The sequence below is a fragment of the Talpa occidentalis genome, unplaced genomic scaffold, assembly GCF_014898055.3.
Source record: "Talpa occidentalis isolate TD23 unplaced genomic scaffold, MPIMG_talOcc4v2.1 talOcc4.9, whole genome shotgun sequence".
Taxonomy (NCBI): domain Eukaryota; kingdom Metazoa; phylum Chordata; class Mammalia; order Eulipotyphla; family Talpidae; genus Talpa; species Talpa occidentalis.
The window spans coordinates 70,371,697-70,392,318 of record NW_023605305.1 but is presented as its reverse complement, the minus strand read 5'-3'; the positions used below and the strand labels follow the sequence as shown (position 1 = coordinate 70,392,318).

Here is a 20,622-nt window from a genome sequence, read left to right as displayed (position 1 = left end):
ATTTCTTTTTTTTATTAAGATTTATTTATTTATTTATACAAGCACTGGGTACAGTCAGAAATGCGTGAGAGAATTCACCAGAGCCAGAGCAGGGAACAGAGCAGGCAGACTGACGAAATACACTGCTGAGGGGAGCAGTGGGCATGGCAGGAGAGGTCTGCGAGCCATGTGGGACTCTCGCCAGCGGCCGAGGATCGAACCGGCGCTGCAGAGGCTGTGGGCAGCTTCGCAGCCCAGCTTTCAACCGCTGCACCACCAGGGGAGGCCCTAAAGAAGATATTTCTAAAGATTATCCTACACCTGAGAAATACTCCCAAATCTTCATTCTTTTAGGTAGTAAAGGGAACTGTGATCACTTCTTCAATTGGGGGGCTAAGCTTCTCTTTAACCTTTGGGGCTTGGATTGACACAATCTTAATGCAATCTGCACGCCAGAGCAGGGTTCCTAAGGATACCAGCTCTGAGAATCTTGGGTAGTCCAGTGGACACCTTCACAGGGGAAATAATACAAGGTGAAGTCAGAGAAGTCTCCAGGGCTGCACTGAGCAGAATATCAGAGGCCACATGAGAAGGTGGGAGGTCAGGAAAGCTTGTTTTCCTGGAGTTTATGGAAAGTTTGTTTTTCTTGGTGTTTATGGAGACCACTATTCCCAGAGATGGCACAGTGGAAGAAAGAATTGTCCCCTCCCACCCACCCTCCTCAAAACCCTTCCACTGTGCCAGGGGAGCTAGAATTGAGTGCTTGTTGGATGCATACTCACATATGCTGTGTCACCCTAGAAGGTCAATGGTTTCTGCCCTACTTGACAGATGAGGAAACTGAGTTTGGAGTGTGGTAGGACAAGGCTCAGATTTACATCTTGGCAGCAGCCTCTCCATCATTCCAGTCCCCCTTCAGTAAGCTAGTTGTAGCAGCAGACAAAGGCTCAGGGCTGACTGTGTGCTGGCAGGAGGACCCTTCTCTCTCCTCCCAGAGAAACATTTAGAACAAATGTTCCATTTCTACTCCTTATCCCTGTTTCTATCTGGCTCTGAAGTTCTCTCTCCCCCAAGCACTGCATTCTACCTCTGTTATCTGAATTAAGATCCTTGCCTGCTTTCCAAAACACAATAGCAAAAACCAACTCTAACAAACAGAGAAGTCCATTTTTCTATTCCTCAGGTATACATCTGCATCACAGCCATTATTAGAAATTAAGAAAGAAAACATCCCCCTCATGATGAAATGTCCAATTCTGGTTCCCTGACCAGGGTCCCCACACTGTTAAGGAGCAGCTGATGGAGCAAGGCTGGCCAAGGAACCACAGTCAGTCTCCAGCAATACCCCACGCATACCCTTGGCTGTCCCTTAACCCTCTGTGTTCACATTTGCAAAGTGTAAGGCTTGGATGAAAACATTAGGAATTGGGTCAGAGCAGTGTGTCATGATTTCAGAGCACACCCATCCCTATATGCCATGATTCCTGCCCATTTTGTAGATTAAAAACCTGAGGCTTGAGTGACCATGCGGCTCCCAGCACCCAGTCAGTAGCCTGACCTTCCACCACGCTTACCTGTGGAATCCCCTCAATTCTCCTGCCTGCAGGTGGCACCAGTTCCAAAGCCCTGTGTTAACCAACCCTGTGCATCTCATTTTCCCCAGCCACAACACGGAGCTGGGGGCTCAGTCTCATACTGAGTCATTTGCAGGAACAGCCACAAAATCCTTGGAATCCCACACAGTACGTGCTCCGGCGTCCCTACCAACTTGGGTTCACAGCTGCTTCAGCAGCTTTCTGGGCCTGGCCACATCCATTGGCATCCTGACCACAGATGGAGGCCTGCCCCCCACATATCCCACCACGACACCCTTCTTCAGCTTGAGACCCTCCCAGACAGAGGTCTTTACCAGACCTTAGGTAGGGCTGAATGCATGCAGGTAGGGCCTCTCACCTCCAAGAAGGAAGGAGTGGCTGACTCTGCCAGGAACCAGAGGAGGCCTCATAGAAAGGGTGACACTTGAGGGCTATCTTTAGGGATAATCAGGAGGTCAGTAGGAGGTCTGTGCATCCCAGGCACCCTGAACAAGGCAGGGGGTGTGATGTGGTTCTATATTCCTGGGGCCAATGGCTCTGAGGGCAAGCCTCAGAGATGATGATGCTGTGTGAGGGATGCCCCACCAGGCCCCAGCAGAAGAGTGTGGAGGCCACAGACACCCCTGAGTGACATAGATAGGTGATACAGTTGTGCATCACTTAACACTGAGGGTACATTCTGAGAAATGCGCCATTCATCAAGTTTGTCATTGTGCTAATATCATAGAGTTTAATGACATAAACCTAAAGGGGCTGGCCTGCCACACACCAATGCCTCAGGGCATTGCTACTGGGACCTCTGTCGTATATATGTGGTCAATGAACATCATTAAGTGATGCGTGGCCTCCCTGGCTGCAGGCCAGAGACTGAAGGAAGGCCATCCAGGTAGGGGGAAGTTGCAATAATTCGCAGGTGATGCCTGAATAAAGCGTATCTAGTGAGGATGGAGTGAAAAGGGGCAGACTTGAGAAATGAGAGCTGGCAGGAATGGCAGGTGGGCTCTGACCAGAACAGAGCTCTTTGAGCTCGGCAGCACCCAGCACTCCTTACCCATCTGGCTAATTACACTGGTGGGGAGAGGGAGGAGCCTGCCTACCAGCTCCATATCAATAATGGGAGCACCAACAGCCTAGGCCGGGGACAGAGACTAGGCTCTGAGCTGAATGAGGTCTAAGAGACAGGGTCTCAACCTGGGACCAATTTGGAAATGAATAGCTCAGTTGAACTGTTTAGAATTAGTCAGCTGAATAAAAAAGGACCACAGAGCAACACACATTCATATGCTTTCTTGCACTCCCATAGTTCAAAAACAGCTTTGATTGTAAAAATGTAATTAGTTAAATGATTCATCTGTAATATCCCAAATTCATCTGTTTTTCGATTTCAGCATCCTACATCTTATTTTCATCTGACCCCTGCAGGGATGCTCCCCAGATTTCCTGAGCCCCTTGCTAATGGACCCCAGATTGAAACCTTAGAGGGATACAGCTGAGCCCAAGGGAAAGGCCCATAGGGCTGGCCTTTCCTCCCCAGCATCCAGCACCAGCCCCAGTCAGGCCCCCCTTGCCTTGGGCTCATGCTGTGCCCTCAGCGTCCCCTCATGGGTCACATGTGGGGCAGCCAAAGGACAGGAGGCCCAAGCTGCTGCTCCTGCCCGCAACTCCCAGATGCCTCGCTCACCCTTTGTGTTTTTTGCATCTTTCTGGAGGAGGCTGGGGAGCCCCAGCCTGGAATAACAGCCTCCAAGTCACCTCCCCACCCAAGACAAACTCTGGAGAGCACTTAGCAGGAAGGCTTGTACTGCCCTGTGGTGTACCTGTAACAACACCTTTGCAGGCCAGTTGCTCACTGAAGCTCTTCCTGCTTCCCAGACATCAAAGTACCCTCACCCCATGGCATGGAAGAGTATGTTCAGCATCTGCAGCAGTCATTGAGGCAAGCTCAGGTCTTCCGAGTGAATACACCGGAGAGACAGAACACTTCTTTCCTGAAATCAGGGACTGGCACCATGTCCTTCTCCATGGAGGGAGAATGGGCTTTGTAGCTCTGTAGACTGTATGACCTCAGGCATGTCTCCAATTGCTCTTCAGCAGTCAGGAAAGCCAGGAAGATGACCCCAGGGAGCTCTAGAAATGGGCACAAAGGCTGGGTTCAGGGACAGTTCCTCAGTGGTCACTGAGCCCAGCAGGTGGAGCCCTTGAGACTGAAGGAGTCCCTCTCCAGCCCATGTCCCAAGTGCCCAGTGTCCTGGCTGATCTCCCAGGCTGTGGCCAAGGACTGGAATCACCAGGCACCCAGAGTCTTCAGCGGGTCAAGAGCGCCCTCTGGTGTTCCCAGGCCAGGCACATGATCCCCTAGAACTTCATTCATGAAAGGGCTCACTTGACAGCTGATTTATTCACTCACTAAGTAGGAGGGACCTTGCTTGGCCTTTAGGATACAATAGCAAGAAATGCACCCCAGGGTCCAGACCCCCATGGGGGCTGTAGCTGAGGCCTCCATCAGGGAGGCTGATGGAGGCCAGTCTAGGAGAAAGGCCAAGTCTAGGGGGACTGGAGAGAGGACTACAGTTTGGAGAGATGGATCAGGACGGAAATTGCTGAGTGGGAGAGAGTCAAAATTCAGGAGAGAATTCCAGTCTCTCTAAGCACTGTAGACAGGGCTGGAAATGGGTTGTCTATAACCCAGGCCAAGCCTAATGGGGATCAGGGCCTCCACCCAAAGAAAGGAGGTATGAGCCAAAACTGGAGTAGATGCTGGTAAGTGGGAGCTGCATCCAGACAGAGGCTACACCCAAGACACGCCAGGCTGGAGCAGGAACAGGAGAGCGTGGGAGCGGGGCAGGAGAGAACACTGGGTCACAACCTCACCAAGCATCCCTGGGGAGTTACAAGGTGGAAGGCATTTGCAGTGGTGTACAAACTGGGAAAGGCCAGGCTTAAACTAACCCGTCAGACTGCCACAGATGCAGTGAGTTTCCCATCCCTGGAGGTGTGCAAGGTGGGACTCCCCACCCACCTGTCAGGAAGGTCATCTAGGGAGAGACTGGCCCTACTAGGTCAGCTCCCATGTATGAGAGTGAGTCATTCCACTCACTTTAAGGCTAGTCAGGCTCAGATTCAATCGGGCAGGGTAGTAGAGGCTCAGTTTGGGAGGCCAGAAGAGGGGGCACTTTGAAGATCAGCAGGCATCTCTCAGACATGCCCGTGGGGGGCATGTAGGGAAGAGAGATGACAGAAGATAGAGCAACTGAGAAATTTTGCTTTGAAGAGGGTTTCTCAGAGGGACCTGTAAGTCTGCAAGAAGGCAGAGAAGGGATGTTTGAATGCCAGGCCAAGGGCATGGCAGCTTTGCTCTGAGGGCAGTGAGTGAGGGCCTCCTAGGAGCTGCTGAATCCAGAGAGGAATGGTGACCCCATTCCTCTGGGGCCAGGCATGAGATTCAGGCCCACTGGCCATGCCTTTCCCAGCTCCAGTTTCTCCTGGAGGCCATTTCCCATTTCCCTCTGGAAAATGGGAACAATAATAGTGCCTGCCTGGCAGGACTGTGCTTGGGTCAAAATTGTCCAGACAGGAAAACAGGGTATGTCTCTTAGCTCCACTCCAGAACTGGCCCAGAGCATCCCAGTCACAACCCTTCAGCCCACTGGGTGCCAAGCTCCCAACCCGACACTGCCACCTGTGGGGGGCCATTCCACGCACACCACACCCACTTTCCAAAAGAAAGCTGGCTCCAGGGAAGTTAAACAGCTCATTACAAGGTCTATAGGGCAGAAGGTTTCCCTGTACAGGAAGGACAGGCAGTGGCAGGGAGGCTGATGGAAGCCAGTCTAAGAGAAAGGCCAAGTCTAGGGGGACCTGAGAGAGGACCACAATTTGGACAGATGGATCAGGACTGAAATTGCAGACTCTCAGGCTCATCGATGCCTCACAGGGGCAGCCAGATGAGGAAATAGGTGGGGCTGCAGGAGAGCACAGGGGACTGTGAGGCCTGGGCCAAACTTGGGTGTAGAGGGCTTATGCACAAGCCCCCACTCAAAAGGGGACCCCACAGCTCAACCCATGCAGGTCAATCATGACCACATCTTCCAATATCCCAAGAGAAACTAGAAATCCAAAATTTACACAGAATCTTTGAGTTCTTAAGTGTTCAACCCATTCATTGCCAATGGGTGACAACTGTGTTGTCAGTGGAATTCAAGGAGGCACGCCCTGCCACCCAGGTGGTGACTTTCAGAGAGGCTGGAAATGGAACTTGAGTGAGGCCAGGAGCAGCAGGTAAATGGCCCCACAGAATAAGGCTGGGCAGGAAGGCAGAGCAGTGGGGTGACCTGGGCATAGTCAGGGCAGCAGGGGTCCCTGCAGTGCACCTGCAGCCTGTGTCCACCGAGAACTATCCTGGTCACTCTGTCCACTGGTATCCCTGCAATGCTGGCTTTGGGTTGCACCTTCTGAGTACCCAGCAGGTTGCCTCCCTTTAGACAGTCTCCACGCTGGGACTATCCCCTCTGGTCACCTGCTGCTCCATGCTACTAGATTTCCACCCTGGTCTGTTGGTTGCTTCTAGTGCTTTCCACCACACCAACTCCCACTTGCCTCAGGTGGAGGCACAGGACCAGAAGTGGCTCAGATGGATCCAGCCCGACTCACTGACCCATCCGCCACTCTCCACACCCAGTGGGAGGCATCATTCCCCTCCATCATCTAGGAACAATTTCTCTTGATACCTGACATGGTAATCATGTAAAAGGCAAATGTGTAATTTGCACAGGAATTTGGGGATCAGTTCAAAGACATAGCACCACCTCTTACAGCCATGATGTATAATGTGAACATATGTGTAATTGCTTCTTGTGCAGGCGGGATAGTTGCTGAGTATTCCCTCACCCCAAAATAGAAGCCACCTGGCTTCCCGGCTTCACAGAATAGAACTAAAAGGAACTTAGGATATTTTCTGGACTGAGGATTATAAACCCAGATACCCCTATAGAGTCAGGGCAATGGACCAGGTATGATGCAGTAGGGAGGGGTGGAGCCTATGGCTCTGGGGCAGAGCCAGTTCAAGGAGCACTTAACCCCACAAGTATTGCTAGGCATGTGGGTCTCAGGGTGCCCAATCTTCCAACTTTTCAAGAAAAGTCCAAACCTTGATGTATATGTGAAATGTCGCAATTTTTTTGAATGTTACAATAAATTTGGTTAGTTTTGTATATATATACATATATATATTTATTTATTTAATATACAGACCAAACCAAATCTGGCACCAGTCCAGCCCTTGACTTTACAGGCAAGGAAGTTGCAGCATGATAGGCCACATTGCAAGTGAAAAAGGGCAAGTCCCTGACCTTGGCTCCTAGGTCCCAGGACCTCACCCAGCTGAAGGTCCCAGGGCTTGCTATAAGTTGGGGTGCAGTAGGTACCTGCAGAGCCCACCCTGCAGAGTGCCACAGACCACCAAAGGAGGTCTGAGAGGAACCAGCCACCATGAGCTGTGGCCTGGCTGGACCCAAAAAATGATGGTCTTCTCTTGCCTTTTCCTAGGGTGGAATTCAGGTCTGGGAAATTGCTCAGCCCTGACACCCTTGCCACAGGCCCCTGTGTGTGCAAACAGCCTGGCCTGAGAAATCAGAAACACATGGAGCTGACCTGCCCTGAGGGGGCTGCCCACCCACCCCCTCGCCTACTGGGCAGCCTTAATGAGGGAGCCTTCACACAGGAATGTACACGTCCCAGGCTGGGACCCCAGGCCCCAACAGCCTTGTAATTTGATGAATTGTCAACATCTGGGCCATAATTACTGGGCCCTGGACTGATAATCCTGGTAAGCCCCTCATCTAGGGGCCTCATCCCCCTGCATTCAGAGGGCTCCATCCCTCGACAGGAGCCGTCAGCATTAATTACAACCAGAAAGCAAGACAGCCACCCAGCTCTGGCCTGTCTGGGCATTTACTCCTGTCTGCACCTAAACCCAGCCAGTTTATTGATTTGGTTCAGTTCCTCAGATACTCTCACTGACCAGGGGCGCCTGAACCATGGGAGGACTGAGTCACAGTAACAGGGCAGACCGCGCCAGCAGACTGGAGGGAGCAGTCGGCATAGTCTCCTCCGTGCACTGCTGCACATTAAGAGTCAGCCTGCTCCAGCTCCCCAATTATTTCACCAAGAAACTTCTCTTCTCGCCTGTCTTGCTAAAATTTCTCCAAAGATGGCTCTGTGGTATCCTGCTTAAGAAATATTCAGTGAGGGGAGCGCTTGTAGGTCTAGTGTCATTCAGTTGGTCTAGGAGAGGAGGAGACAAAGGAGACATACCCATTTCACACTTGTCATTTGAGAGTAGAGCATGGCTGCTATTTACAGATGGGGAAACTGAGGCTCGGGGGACCCAGGTACCCAAGCCAGGCAAGGGGCTGAGGGAACTGGGGTCAGGGTGGGGGAGGAGCTTCACCTGCCTGGTGTCCCTGGGGCCCTCCTCATGTGAAGACCAGGGCTTTGTCTGCTTCTCACATTCCTGGAGCTCAGCTGATGTGCACGGGAACTGGTGATTTAAAGCAGAAACGAAGCTTGTGAACAGCTGTGGGATTTCGTGAAGGGGCGAGGCATTGAAAAGCTCTGGTGAATCACATGGCTTTGATCAGGCAGAGAGCACTGGCACCCGAGCAAGGCCAGGCCAAGTGCTGAGGCATCTGGCCCTGGGGATCACCGCTAGAGGGAAGCTGAGATACAGAGAGGATTTGAACCCAGGCCCAAGCCTGCCTTCACTCCGTGGACTGCTCATGGCACCTTTCCTTCCCACTCCTCTTGTGGAAGATGCAGTGAGAGGGGCAGGCAGAGGTCAGAGCCAGGGAAGCTTCCTGGATGAGATGGCAGCCCCTGTCCACCAGGGCACACCTCTGCTCTGCTCTGCTCCTGCAGGCTGCCGGCTTCCAGAACAGCCGATTCTGCTCAGCAACAGCTTGCTGTTGGATACTCAGCCTGGACCTGCCCCACCTTGGTTCAACCTGACCTCACCACCCACTCCATGGGTCCCTTCAGACCAGCCCCTGGCCCTTCCCTGGGGTGTTTCTCCTCCTCTCAGAGCACCCAGGGCCAGACTCAAGTTTCCCTCCAGTTCATGAAAGTGCCTGGTTCATGGATGATCCACTGCACTTGCTTTGCTAAGACTCAGTCAAACTTTCACATGAGGGGTCCCGTGAGGCTGGAAACACTGCCCTCTCAATGACCCACAAGAAAGATGACAGCTTGGACAAGTCTTTCAGGAAGGAAACCTATTTCATGGGGTGGAACACAGTGTTTCTCAAACTTAATTGGCTAAGGAATCCCTTTCCTCAGAAAAGCCTGGCAGCATCCCACAGGAGAGTGTTGCATGGGACACCAGTTTGGGAGAAGGTAACTGCGGGCTGGTCTATCCTCTTGGGTCCATAGTCCAGGGTCCAGACTCCCCCAGGATAGAAGGAATCATGCCCTCGAGCCAGGCAGTTTCTTCGGACTCTCCCCCTTGCTCCCTTCCCTAATCCCTGAGGTCCCTCCTCAGAGACTCCCAGTTACTCCTGTCACCCGGCTGCCTCTCCAGGGATCAGCTGTTTACCCAATGAGGAGTTCAGGGTCCTGGGCACAGCTTTCTTGCTCAGGTGTTATCCAAGAAGAGCCCAGAGCCACCTCCACCGACCAAGGCCATACCTATGAGTCAACTCTATCCCTAAGACCAGACATCACCCTTTGCTTTGTAAATATTTGCATTTGGGGTTACTGTGTTTGCTGCTGGAATCAGTTCAACATCAGATCCAATCACACACAGATCTGATCTTGGGTTCCCAGGGAATTGGAAATGACTTTCCTTCCATGGTGGGCGTTTCCAAAGGCACTAATCATGCCCCACCCTCTGCCTTTATTCAGAATCTGCAAACTTCTTTCACTCTTTTGAAACCCAAGTGCTGGGAGCCAAGAGCTGTGTTATATACAAATATAGACAGGGCCCTTGGTGGAAAAGGTCGTTTTCTGCCACTTATGGGTCTTGTCCTGAACCAGAAAAAGGCCTGCACCACAGGTGACCCGCCAGGGACAGTCTTGGGCTTTGGGAGAAGATAGCATCCCTCCTAGGAGATAAGAGGCCTGTGCTCACTTTTAAGGAGGGGCAGCCCATTGGACACGTGTGAGACCATGGGAGGCAGTGAGATTCCTCTTTTGGTGCCAAAACTGGGGGGATATTCCAGGCTGCCTCCTGATTCCAAAACAGGCCATTTCCTTCCTCTGTTTTACCCAGAAACTTGTAGAAAAGTAGGCACCTATGGCTCTGCATGCTTCAACCCAGCTGACACCCCAGAACTGAGCCTGAGAACTCAGTGATGGGCCAGAGGCACCAGAGGGGGAGGGACCCCGAGGCACCAGATGGGGAGATCTGGACCTCATCCTTCAGGAGTGGGGCTTCCAAAAGGGGATCAAATAGGAAAGCTGAGTGGTCAAATTTGCATCCTAGAAATTTCGCATTAACAGTGTGGATACTGAAGGAATTGGTTCAGGGAAGGGCCACGGGGATGATGCCTGGGGTCTCACATGTGTGGTGGGGGATTCCTAGAACCCTAGAGAGGACTGTGAGGTGCCTTGAAGGGCCAGAAACCAGATTCTCCTGCAACTTGCCAGCAGATTTATACTGTTTGGCTGAAACAGGACTTTATTTTTTTTTTGAACCCTAGAGAGGACTGTGAGGTGCCTTGAAGGGCCAGAACCCAGATTCTCCTGCAACTTGCCAGCAGATTTATACTGTTTGGCTGAAACAGGACTTTTTTTTTTTTTTTTTTTTTTGTTTATACATGCACTGGGTACAGTCAGAAGCGCGGGAGGGTGAGAGAATTCACCAGAGCCAGAGCGGGGAGCAGAGCAGGCAGAAGGACCGAAGTACACTGCTGAGGGGAGCAGCGGGCGGCAGGAGAGGTCTGCGCACCATGTGGGACCCTCATCCGGTGGCCGGGGAGCAGCCGGGGATCGAACCGGCGCCTCAGAGGCTGCGGGCAGCTTCGCAACCCAGCGCTCAACCGCTGCGCCATCGGGGAGGCCCCCTGAAAAAGGACTTTAAAAGTAAGAAAGGAGGGCCTCCCCTGGTGGCGCAGCGGTTGAGCACTGGGCTGCGAAGCTGCCCGCAGCCTCTGCAGCACTGGTTCGATCCCCGGCCTCTGGCAAGGGTCCCACATGGTGCAACAGACCTCTCCTGCTGTGCCCACTGCTCCCCTCAGCAGTGTATTTCATCACTCTGCCTGTTCTGTTCCCTGCTCTGGCCCTGATGAATTCTCTCACTCTGCCACAATTTTGACTATACCCAGTGCTTCTATAAATAAATAAATAAATCTTTTTAAAAATAAAAATAAATAAACAAGGTGAAAAAAAAAATAAGAAGGACTCAATAGGAGCTGCTGTAGCTGCAACCTGCTTCCTGAAGACTGGTGCAGACACTGCCCCTGGGACAGGAGCTGGGGAAGGAGAGGAGGTTTGCCTGGTCCCGTCTGTCTGCAGTTGGCACATTCCACCTGGTGCCCATAGCACCTTTGCTGTAGACCCCACACGTGCGAATGTGGGTCAGTAAGCCCGGGAGGCCCAGGTTCCCCAGGCCCAGGTATGCTGGATCCAGAGCCTCCTGCCAGAGGTAGGCATCAAGTCTTCCTTCCAGAGGGTGGGGACCCAGCAAAGCAGCACACAGACTGGGCGGGTGTTGCTTCAGCCCGGGAGGATCCCAAAAGAGGAATCATTTGAGCTGGGCCATGAAAAATGAGTCAGTATTCAACAGGTGGAGGCAGAGGGAGATTAAACAAGTTCAGTAAATTGCATGATGGGACCTGCTTGATGACAGAGCATGGGACCTCAAGATGTACCTATGAGACCACTGGAGCAGTTCTTTCCAAATCCTAAAGAATGATGAGACCCCAGCAGATTTTAGGGGAAAACTGGAGAATCAGCCCTGCTGGGAACAGAGGTGATGAGGATGCTCAGGCTCAGAGAAGTTGGTGAACTCTCTCTGGTCACACAGTCTCTGGCAGAAGGTTAGAATGAAAGAGGGTCCAAAGAGCCTGCCCACAAAGGATGTGCTCAGTTGGGGAGACAGAGGTACCAGGAATCCCCAGAGGAAGGCAAGGCCTGTGAGGTACACCCCAGTCCCCCTAGAATGACCACGTCATCCTGCTATGGGAAGAGGAACATTCTGTGTGGAGGGGGCCTATTCCAGGCTGAGGACAGCCCACTGGCTCAGTCCTGGCATCATCCTGACACCATGAAGGACACAGCAGGGCTGGGTGGAGTCCAAAGGACCCAACCTTCACAGTCACGCCCCAGGGAGTCTCTGCCTCTTGTCCTGCTTCCTCAGACCTGGCCCTGCTCTCTGCCATGGCTATTCTCAGGGCACTTTGAATTCATCATGCTTTCCTGTCCAGGCCCTGTGGCCAGGTCTTGTCCCCAGCTGCTGTGGTGACAGCCGTGAGGCCCACTGTGTCCTTTCTCCTGGCACACGAATGGAAAAGGGCTTTATTTAGCTGCAGAATGCCCCTTAGTCTCTTTTGCATTTCAGTTTGCATTGTGGATGTTTTTAATCCATGCAGACTGATAGAGGGACAAAGTTTGTGCTGCGTTTGGACTTAGTTCAGCAGGACACACCCTTCCACACAGGCCTGGCCCAAGTCTGCTGTGGCAGACATACCAGAGGAGGTGGGCAGGAGCCTCTGGGTAGGCAAGGTCCAGGGGACAGTGGGGTGGAGCAGAAAAGGTTTGAACAGAGCCGAGTGAGAGTGGAGTGGAGGGGAGAGTGGCCGGAAGCCAGAGAAGCGCATCTCCAGACTATAGTACCAAGGGCTACTGGCCTGCAGCCCCAGTTGTTGCCTGTTACCAGCTGCAGGGCCTTGGGCAAGGAATTAGCCTCTCTAGACTCGGTGTCCTCTTCCATAAAATCAGGATGATAACACCTGCCTCTCAGGTTACTATGGTAATGGAGGGGGGCAGGGCACAGAAGATTCCAGAAGAGATTCAGGATGGGATGGAGCCCTGTGTGTGTTGCCGCTGAGAGGATGAGGGTGTGTGAGGAATCCAGAGCAGAGATACCCAGGGGGGTGTGGCCCTGAGGTGGTTTGGCAGAGCCTGAGCCTGGGGGCTGCAGCAGGGAGTGGAGGGGCAGGGCCCAATTTCAGTGGCCTGCTGAAGGAAGAAGGCTAGGCATGTGGATCCAGGAGTCAGGAACTAGCCAGCTAGGTCAGATCCTGATGGTGATGGGGACCAGAACTGTGCCTGACCAGAGGCACCTAGAACTGGACCCACAAGACTTTGGAATGACCTGCTTCCTTTCTCCCATAATTCCAGCTGACTCTAGGCTATCACCACAAGTCCAGACTGGCCGGAATCACTTAGGAGACCAATTTTCAGAATTGTACAGGTTCCCTACCTGGAGCAAGGCCTGGCATGTGCATACCAAGGAGTAGCCACTGTCACACATCTAGGGAATTGGCAGATTGACTGTCTCCATGCAAGGGAGCCTGGAGCGCCACCCAGGAGAGCCAGCTTTTTAACACTGGATCCAGCAGATGGGGTCTTCAACTCTTAGGCTGGAGTCAGACCCTAAAGAAACCATCTACCCAGAGCAAGAGAATGTTTCTGTGGATGAGACATTCCCACTGGGTGAGAAGGCATGGAAGGATATTCTAGGCAGAGGGATCAGCCCAAACAAAGGCATGAAGATGGGAAAGAAGCTTGAGAGCTCAGGGAGACAAGTGGCAGCAGCTATCCCTGGCTGCAGAGGACCAGATGCTGGCCCCCTGTGGCGGCATAGACAGAGATGAGGGCCAAACCTGTGCGCCTATGAGTGAGACCGGGCTGTAGGTCCATGCCTGCACCTCTGCACCAGCAACCCACACACTACCCCCTTCCTGGCTTTGCTGGGCTATTCTCTCTGCCCACTGTGCCCTCCCACACACACATACTTGCTGTGTCCAAATCTCCAAATGTTACTTCCTCAAGGTAGTGCTCCCTAATCTTGTCCAGTTCCCCCCAAAGCTTAAGCGCCATCTCCCTTCTCAGAACTGGCAGAACCCCTGGTCTGTCCCACCCCTTCCCTTTCCTCCTTGTGTTATTTGCACGGTGTTCATCCATCTTGCCGCCTTTCCTTGCTTTGACTCAGGGCACATGCTCCATGCCTGGCCTCATTTGAGCTCTGGAGCACAGGGATCAGACCCCTTGCCTGGACTACTGAAAGACTTGAGTAGCTTACACATGAGTAATATGTGATGTCACATGGGATGGTTAAAGATATGCTGGGCTCAGGAAAGATTGCCTGACTCTGAGAAGTGGAGAAACCTGGAGGGCTTTGTGGAAGAGGAGGTAACTGAGCTGTAGATGATGCAGGGAGCGTGTGCCAGGCAGGCTGACAAAGTGTGTGTAAAGGCTTGGGAAGGTAGAGTTGCATACCTAGGGGGGTGTGTATTTGGGAATGTGAGGAAGGAGTGGGAGGAGTCAGGAGGGGATTGGCAGAGACCAGGAGCGGCGTGTGGCACTGCCACTGGATTCCTCTACAGCCCCACATGAAGATGGAGCTCAGCAAGACTTGCTGAGTAGATGGGTGAGTGGGTAAGCAGGTGGAAGGGCCCAGTGGGAACTGCTGTGCGTTGATGTTGCCCTCTGCAGACACCACAAAACCCCTGGAGCCCTGGAGATGCCCCAGCTCTTAGAACTCACCTTTGGGTTATTTGGCTTCTCTCAACCTTGACATTTGCCTGCAAAGGAAACTAAAGCTGCCTCAGGGCTCTTCCAGTTAGATCTTAGTCTGCTTGGGCTGCTATAACAGAATACCAGAGCCCAGGTGGCCTATAAACAACTTTGATTTCTCACAGTTCTGGAGGCTGGAAGTCTAAGATCAGGTTTGGGCTCTGGCAAGAGTCTCCATGAGGTTGCACAACTGACTTCTTGCTGTGCCCTCACATGGTGGAGAGGCAACTGGAAAGTTCTCAGGGTCCCTTCTATAAGAACACTAATCCCATTCATGTGGGCCCCACCCTCACCTCCTAATTATCTCCCAAAGGCACCACCTCCAAATGCCATCACTTTGGGGGTTAGGTTTCAGCATATAAATTGGAGAGCGGAATACAAACATTCAGTCCTTACTCAATCCACGCTGTCTTAGGGGGTCCAGATGTATTAACAGACAGTGGGAAGTTACAGGGCTAGTGTCAGCTTCAGGTCCTTCACCCTGTATTTCTCTCTGCCTCAGCTCTGCTTTCCTCTCTGTTGGCTCTTTCTTGACCCATGTGGTGACCCCAAGAGCTCTGGGCTTAGCCCCATCTGGAGAAAGGAGCCCTCTTTCCCCAAGAGTACTGTTCAAATTACTGGGCTTACACCCTTGAGCCAGTCACCCCAGAGAGGGAAGGTGGTCACATGCCTAAGACCCGTGGGTGAAGTTGGGGGTGGGTTTGGAAAAGAAATGGGGTTCTGTCATCAGAGGAAGGGATTCTGGGGAGCAAACAACACACCAGTCCATGTGACATGTACCCAGACCACAGTCTGCAGTCAGGCTCTGGTCTCTCGTCACTTGGAGTGAAATAGGGGAAATGTCTTTCCATGTGTAACTTCTGCTCTCTCTTGTTTTCCAGGGACCACTGGGTCTGGATGGCAAGCCAGTAAGTGATGACATGGTGGTTTTAATTGATCCTGAGACAGGACATCATTGGGGCACCAGAGTAAAGTGTCACTGAGAACCTGGCTCAGTGCAGGGAGAAGACATTTGTTGTCAGACTTGAGTTCAAGTCCAGTTCCACCACATGCTGAAGGTGTGACCTTGGGGAGGCCTCTTCACTTCCTGAGCCTGCAGCTTCTATTAATCATACAGGCTGCTGCGGGTGTGGACACCACCATTACTGGCATCTAGTCAGCCTTTAAAACATATGCGCCCCTCCCAAGAGACTTCAAGAGACTGCTTCCCTTGAAGAAGAGAAAGCACCAGGGGACAGGATCTCAGTCCACTGCCTGCCTCGCAGACTCCCAGCAGGCAGCTTAGGGGCAGCAGCCGTCTCAGCAGCCCTCGGGACACAGTGGTTGCTGAGCACGGAGGACCCTGCTCTTTGGGGGGACTGACTAGCATGTGTATCCCCATCCCTGCTGAGAGGACACAAGAGGCCCTCACTGCTGACTCCCAAGTCCCCATCTCTGGGTTGCTGAGGACTGAGAAGTGGAGCTCCTTGTGGCCAGACTAGCTCCTTGTGGCCAGTCTGTCATAAGGGCTGACAGACTGCCAAACAGCTCTGCTCAGGCTCACAGGCCTTCTGCCCTCAAAGCCATAGGGAATCAGAAGGGGGGCTCTTCTGGTCCTGCTCTCTCACATCTGCTCTTTCTCCACCTTCCTTCTCCAGGGACTTCCAGGCCCCAAGGGAGAAAAAGTAAGTGACACTGGAAGTTGTCCAGGTGCAGTAGTTGATGAAGAATGCCAGAAACAGTTTCCAAACCCCACTTCCAGAGTGTGGACCTTGAGTGCATCACATCTCCTCCTAGAACCTCAGTTCCTTCATGTGTGAACTGGGGGCTGTCAGTGCCACCTCCTAAAATGGCCACAAGGCTGATATTTGACATAGTAAAGTGCCTGCAGAGCTGAATCTGAGTTCTCCTGGCCCCAGAGTACAGTAAAACTCCAAGCACCGTCTGCCCAGAATGACAAATTTCCAAAGTAATTGATCACAAAAGGGGTGTCAGCAAAGCCTGGGGGATTGAACGGTGACCATTAATGTCATTCTTTGTGGAGAGGGCACCTCCACCTCCACATGACGGGATCTTTGTAGATCCTTGTGAGAAGGGCTTCACTGGCATCTGGCACTAAATGTCACAGACAGGCCCCTGGAGGGCTGGGACCACAAATATCTTGTAAGGGAGCAGCAGAGAGGGGAGACCTCTTTAGCTTACCTCTGTGTCCACAGCACGTTCGGGGGCATGGAATGCCCAGAGCCCACCTAGGGGTGAGTGGTGGATACAAGGCACAGAATCTACTGTTCAGGGCCTCAGCTTGGCCTTCAGCTCCATCACAACTGTGTGGCCTTGGATGGCCCTCAGTTTCTTTATGTGGACATTAAAACCAATACCACAGCACCTTGGGGACAACTGCCTGAGGTAGATGTCTGAGGGTTCTTTGTAGATGATGAGACACTGGTGCACATGGCAAGCACATGCCCACCAGTACAGGTTGATGCCACCAAGCTGTAGAAATGGAATATCTTCCAATTTTTACACCAGGGCCTTTAAAACCACAGAGAAATTGGTATCTCAGCATCTATTGCTGCCTAAACCACTACCCAGAAACTCAGTGACTTAAGACAATCCGTAAAGTAATTATGATCCTCCCTCACCATTCTGTGGTTCAGGGACACAGTGGGAGCAGCTATCTCTGCTCCATCACATCTGAGGGCAGGTGGCAACAGACGTGGTTGCAAGCCCTTCATCTGCAGCTGTGTGACCTTGGGCAGGTTCCTCAACCGCCCTATGCTTCAGTTTCCTTGTTGGAAATGTAGATAAAAATAGAGCCCGTGTGTCATTTTTCTTGAAACTAAATGAGACCAAGCATGTGAAGCAGTAATAAAATAGTGCAGCTCTGTCTCCCTGTGTTTTGTTCCTAGGGTGCACCAGGAGACTTTGGCCCCCAGGTAAGAACTGAGTGAGACCCTCTCACCAGCCCTTCCCCAACAAACATGTTTTTTTCCCTATTATAATTAGGCATATCTAGCGCTGCTTCTGGGTCCCTGTAACTTACCACAGAAAGCAGGGCCAGGCAGCCCACCTCCTGCCCGATGATCTGTCCTGCTACCTGTTTTCACTTAAATGGTCACTGGGTGGGAGGAAGCCCCAAGCACCTTGATCTGGCAGAGGCTACACCCCCACCCATACACAGGTATCCCTGGGAGATGTCCAGGTCTCATTTCTTACCATGGATGGGGGCATACGGGGCTGACCCTAGTCCCACCTAGCAACCCAGGAGAAGAGAAGGCTGTAGGGTCAGCAGCTCTGAACCCAAATCTCAGCTCTACCACTCACCAGCAGAGTGACTTTGAACATACCCTTCCACAACTCAGTTGTTCCAGCTGGGCAGTGGTGACAGGCCCCACTCCAACGCTATGACAGACTCATTGCAATTATAAAGGTGTTCCCTCCCCAAGTGGGAACAGTAGATGGAATCTCCACCCGGACCACACTGACCCTCAGTGTCCTCTCTGGGCCCAGGGGCTCTGAAGAGCCTGGTGCCCAGCCCGGGAGCTCCTCAGCAGAAGCTGCAGCTGAGCAGAGACCCCAGGTGGGTCCTGCAAACTGGGTCATGGTGGAGTGTCACTTAAGCAGCCCTAGCACGTGCCATTTCCACCGCATCCTGACTCAGAGCCTGAGAGGTGGGCATCAACTGCCCAGAGAAAGGCACGAGAGGGACGTAATCCCTGCTGCTCTCAGTGAGGTCGAGGGGTGGGCGCTGGAGCTGGTGGTCTGGTCACCCACTGTGAGCATCTACAAGCCTGGAGGCTAGAGACAGGAATGGAGCAAGGTCCTGAGAGCCCAGAGGAGGACACTGTATATCTAGGAATGAAAAGGGGAAGGTGAGAGAGGGGTGCTTAACCCTCTGGCTGGACTAGGTCCCTCAGACCGGGGCGTATCTCCCCTGCCTCCAATCACCGAACTGCCTTTCTCTGGGCTGGGTGATGTGGCTTTGCCTCCAGAAATAGCCTTGTGGTTTTCTAAATCACCCCCTGCCTTCTGTCCACATAACCTGTTTGTTGACTAGATGGTCTTCCCATGGCTCCACCCGGGCTTTATAAGCAGAGACCATCACATGTACCATCGTCACGTGCTCAAGGTAGACAGGCCGAGTGCTGTGTCTGGGCCTGCTGATGTGTTCCCCCCCTCAACTCGCCCCACGCTCCTGGGTTAGACCTCAGCCATCAGATCCCTGCAGGATTCCCGAGTAACTCAGGGAGATCCTAAAAACCTCTTCAGGAACCTACTCAAATGTCTAAATGCATTTGCTGCTCAAGTAAGTAGTGTCCAGGCAAATGGTTCCTGGAATGTCTTCAGGTTCTTCCCAGTACAGCACAAAATGAAACGAGTTGCCCACCACCATCTCCACCCATGGCTGGGTGACCTAGCCACATACCCCTTTCTCTATTCTTGGCTGGGATTAGGTCCTCTTGGTCAGCACCCAGACCAGGTCAGACCAGTCTGCATGATGGATGTTGAGAATCTCAGGATTTTTTTAATTGGGAAAACTCGTGAACTGTCTTAGGAACAGTTTGCTAGAGAAGTGCGCTCTTCCACGTCATGGGGTCCACACTTGAAAAAGGGTTTGAAAGAGACCACAGACTTCAGTGGTTAGATGAGGCACTGTCTATCCTCACTTTGTCACCCTGACTAATCTATTACCTGCTCTGATACCCAGCCACCCCATCTGTAAGATGGGACAATAGCAGTACCCTGGCCAGGAGGTTGCAAGCTTGGGTGAGACACTGCCAGGGTCAGCTCCACTCATAGCAAGGAGCTTAGGAGCGCTGGCACAGTGCACGTGGTGTCAGTGCTGGCGGGTACCACAGGGGCAGCTGGAAGTCCCACCCTGGTGCTGTGGGCTTCCCTCCTGGCAGGGGGTGCTTTGAGATGAGGGCTCTGGCTGCCTGAGGTCTGACCTGGCACTAACACCAGATCCAAGGGCTGGGACTTGGAGGCTGCATGACTGTGTGGCTCTTTGTCACCCTTTTTTAAATTTTTATTTTGAGTGCAGTTTGTTTATTACACATGCAGTTGTAATTAATAATACCCCATGGACCTTCATCCAGTTTCCCTGGATGAAGTTACATTTACATCACACTAATGCAATCTCACAACCAGGAAATTGACATTGCTGCAATCCACCAACCTTTATCGGATTTTATCCATTTTACTCATTTTTGTGTCTGTTTACTTCTCTGTGATTTTGTCACATGGGTAGATTAGCATAACCATCACACAAAGATCCCTCCCACTTCTCTTTCACAGCTATAGTTGCTGCCCTCCCTTCCCCACGCCTAACTCCTAGCCCGCACTAATCTGTGCTCCAGCTCTGTCATTCTGCCATTGTGTGAGTGGCCAGTACATGGAATCATAGGGCATGCAGCCTTCGAAACTGGCTCGCTCCTCCCAGCATAATTGGCCCTCAGATGCACTCAAGTTCCTGCATGTCTTCATACTATGCTCCTTTTCATTTCTTGCTGAGCAGTGTTTCATGATATGGGTACACCCCAGTGGGTTAACCATTCACCCACTGAAAGGCATTTAGATTTTTCCAGTTTGGGGCTCTTACAAATAAAGCTGCTATGAACATCTGTGTACAGGTTTTTGTGTGAACATTAAGTTTCATTTCTCTGGAACCCAAACCTAAGAATGCACCACCATCACTTAATAAAGCAGGAGTTGGCCAAGCAGGAAGGTCTGTCAGGAGATGTGCAGTCCCCCTTCCAGAAAGAGGGGGCCGTGGGACAGGTGTTTCTCCCACACCCGGGTCTCTCACCTCTCACCTGAGCTCCAGAGGTGGGCTTCAGGTGCAGGGGCTAGAGATGTGCATTGTTTGCAGTGTAAAAAGTTAACCTGTTAGCCTCATGCTGAGGGAGAGAGACCTGTCCCTTCATGTGACTGTCAAGAAGCAGCAAGAATCACAAAGCCCTTCCCTCCCTCTGAGCCTAAGGGGACTGGGAGAGGGGAAGGCATCAGGGCTACCCATCCCCTTCCCTCCCCCTCAGAGTCATGCCACACCCCATCTCTTTCAGGGAGACCAAGGACAAGATGGAGCTGCTGGGCCTCCAGGACCCCCTGGACCCCCTGGGGTCCGGGGCCCTCCTGGAGACACTGGGAAAGATGGCCCAAGGGGAGCACAAGGCCCAGCGGTAAGGGAGGCCCACCAGGCCCTGGTCCCAGAACCAATTCCAGCTCAGCCCAGACCCTAGCCCAACCTAGACCTTTACCCTAGTGAAACCTTCCATCTAACATTAACTGAGTCTCTAGTCCAGACTAATGAGATCCTGACTCATTCCCAAATAAT

At 52.3% G+C, this 20,622-nt stretch overlaps 1 protein-coding gene across 1 annotated transcript in view; it reads left to right on the top strand.

The window, feature by feature from the left end:
• The window catches only part of COL23A1 (collagen type XXIII alpha 1 chain), a 395,499-nt gene that overhangs the window by 347,430 nt on the left and 27,447 nt on the right, over positions 1-20,622 (top strand). Inside the window, exons 6-9 of the mRNA XM_054690972.1 lie at positions 15,188-15,214; positions 15,944-15,970; positions 17,195-17,221; positions 20,351-20,467. Of these exons, the coding sequence (XP_054546947.1) occupies positions 15,188-15,214; positions 15,944-15,970; positions 17,195-17,221; positions 20,351-20,467 (198 nt within the window). The remainder of the gene's footprint in view (positions 1-15,187; positions 15,215-15,943; positions 15,971-17,194; positions 17,222-20,350; positions 20,468-20,622) is intronic.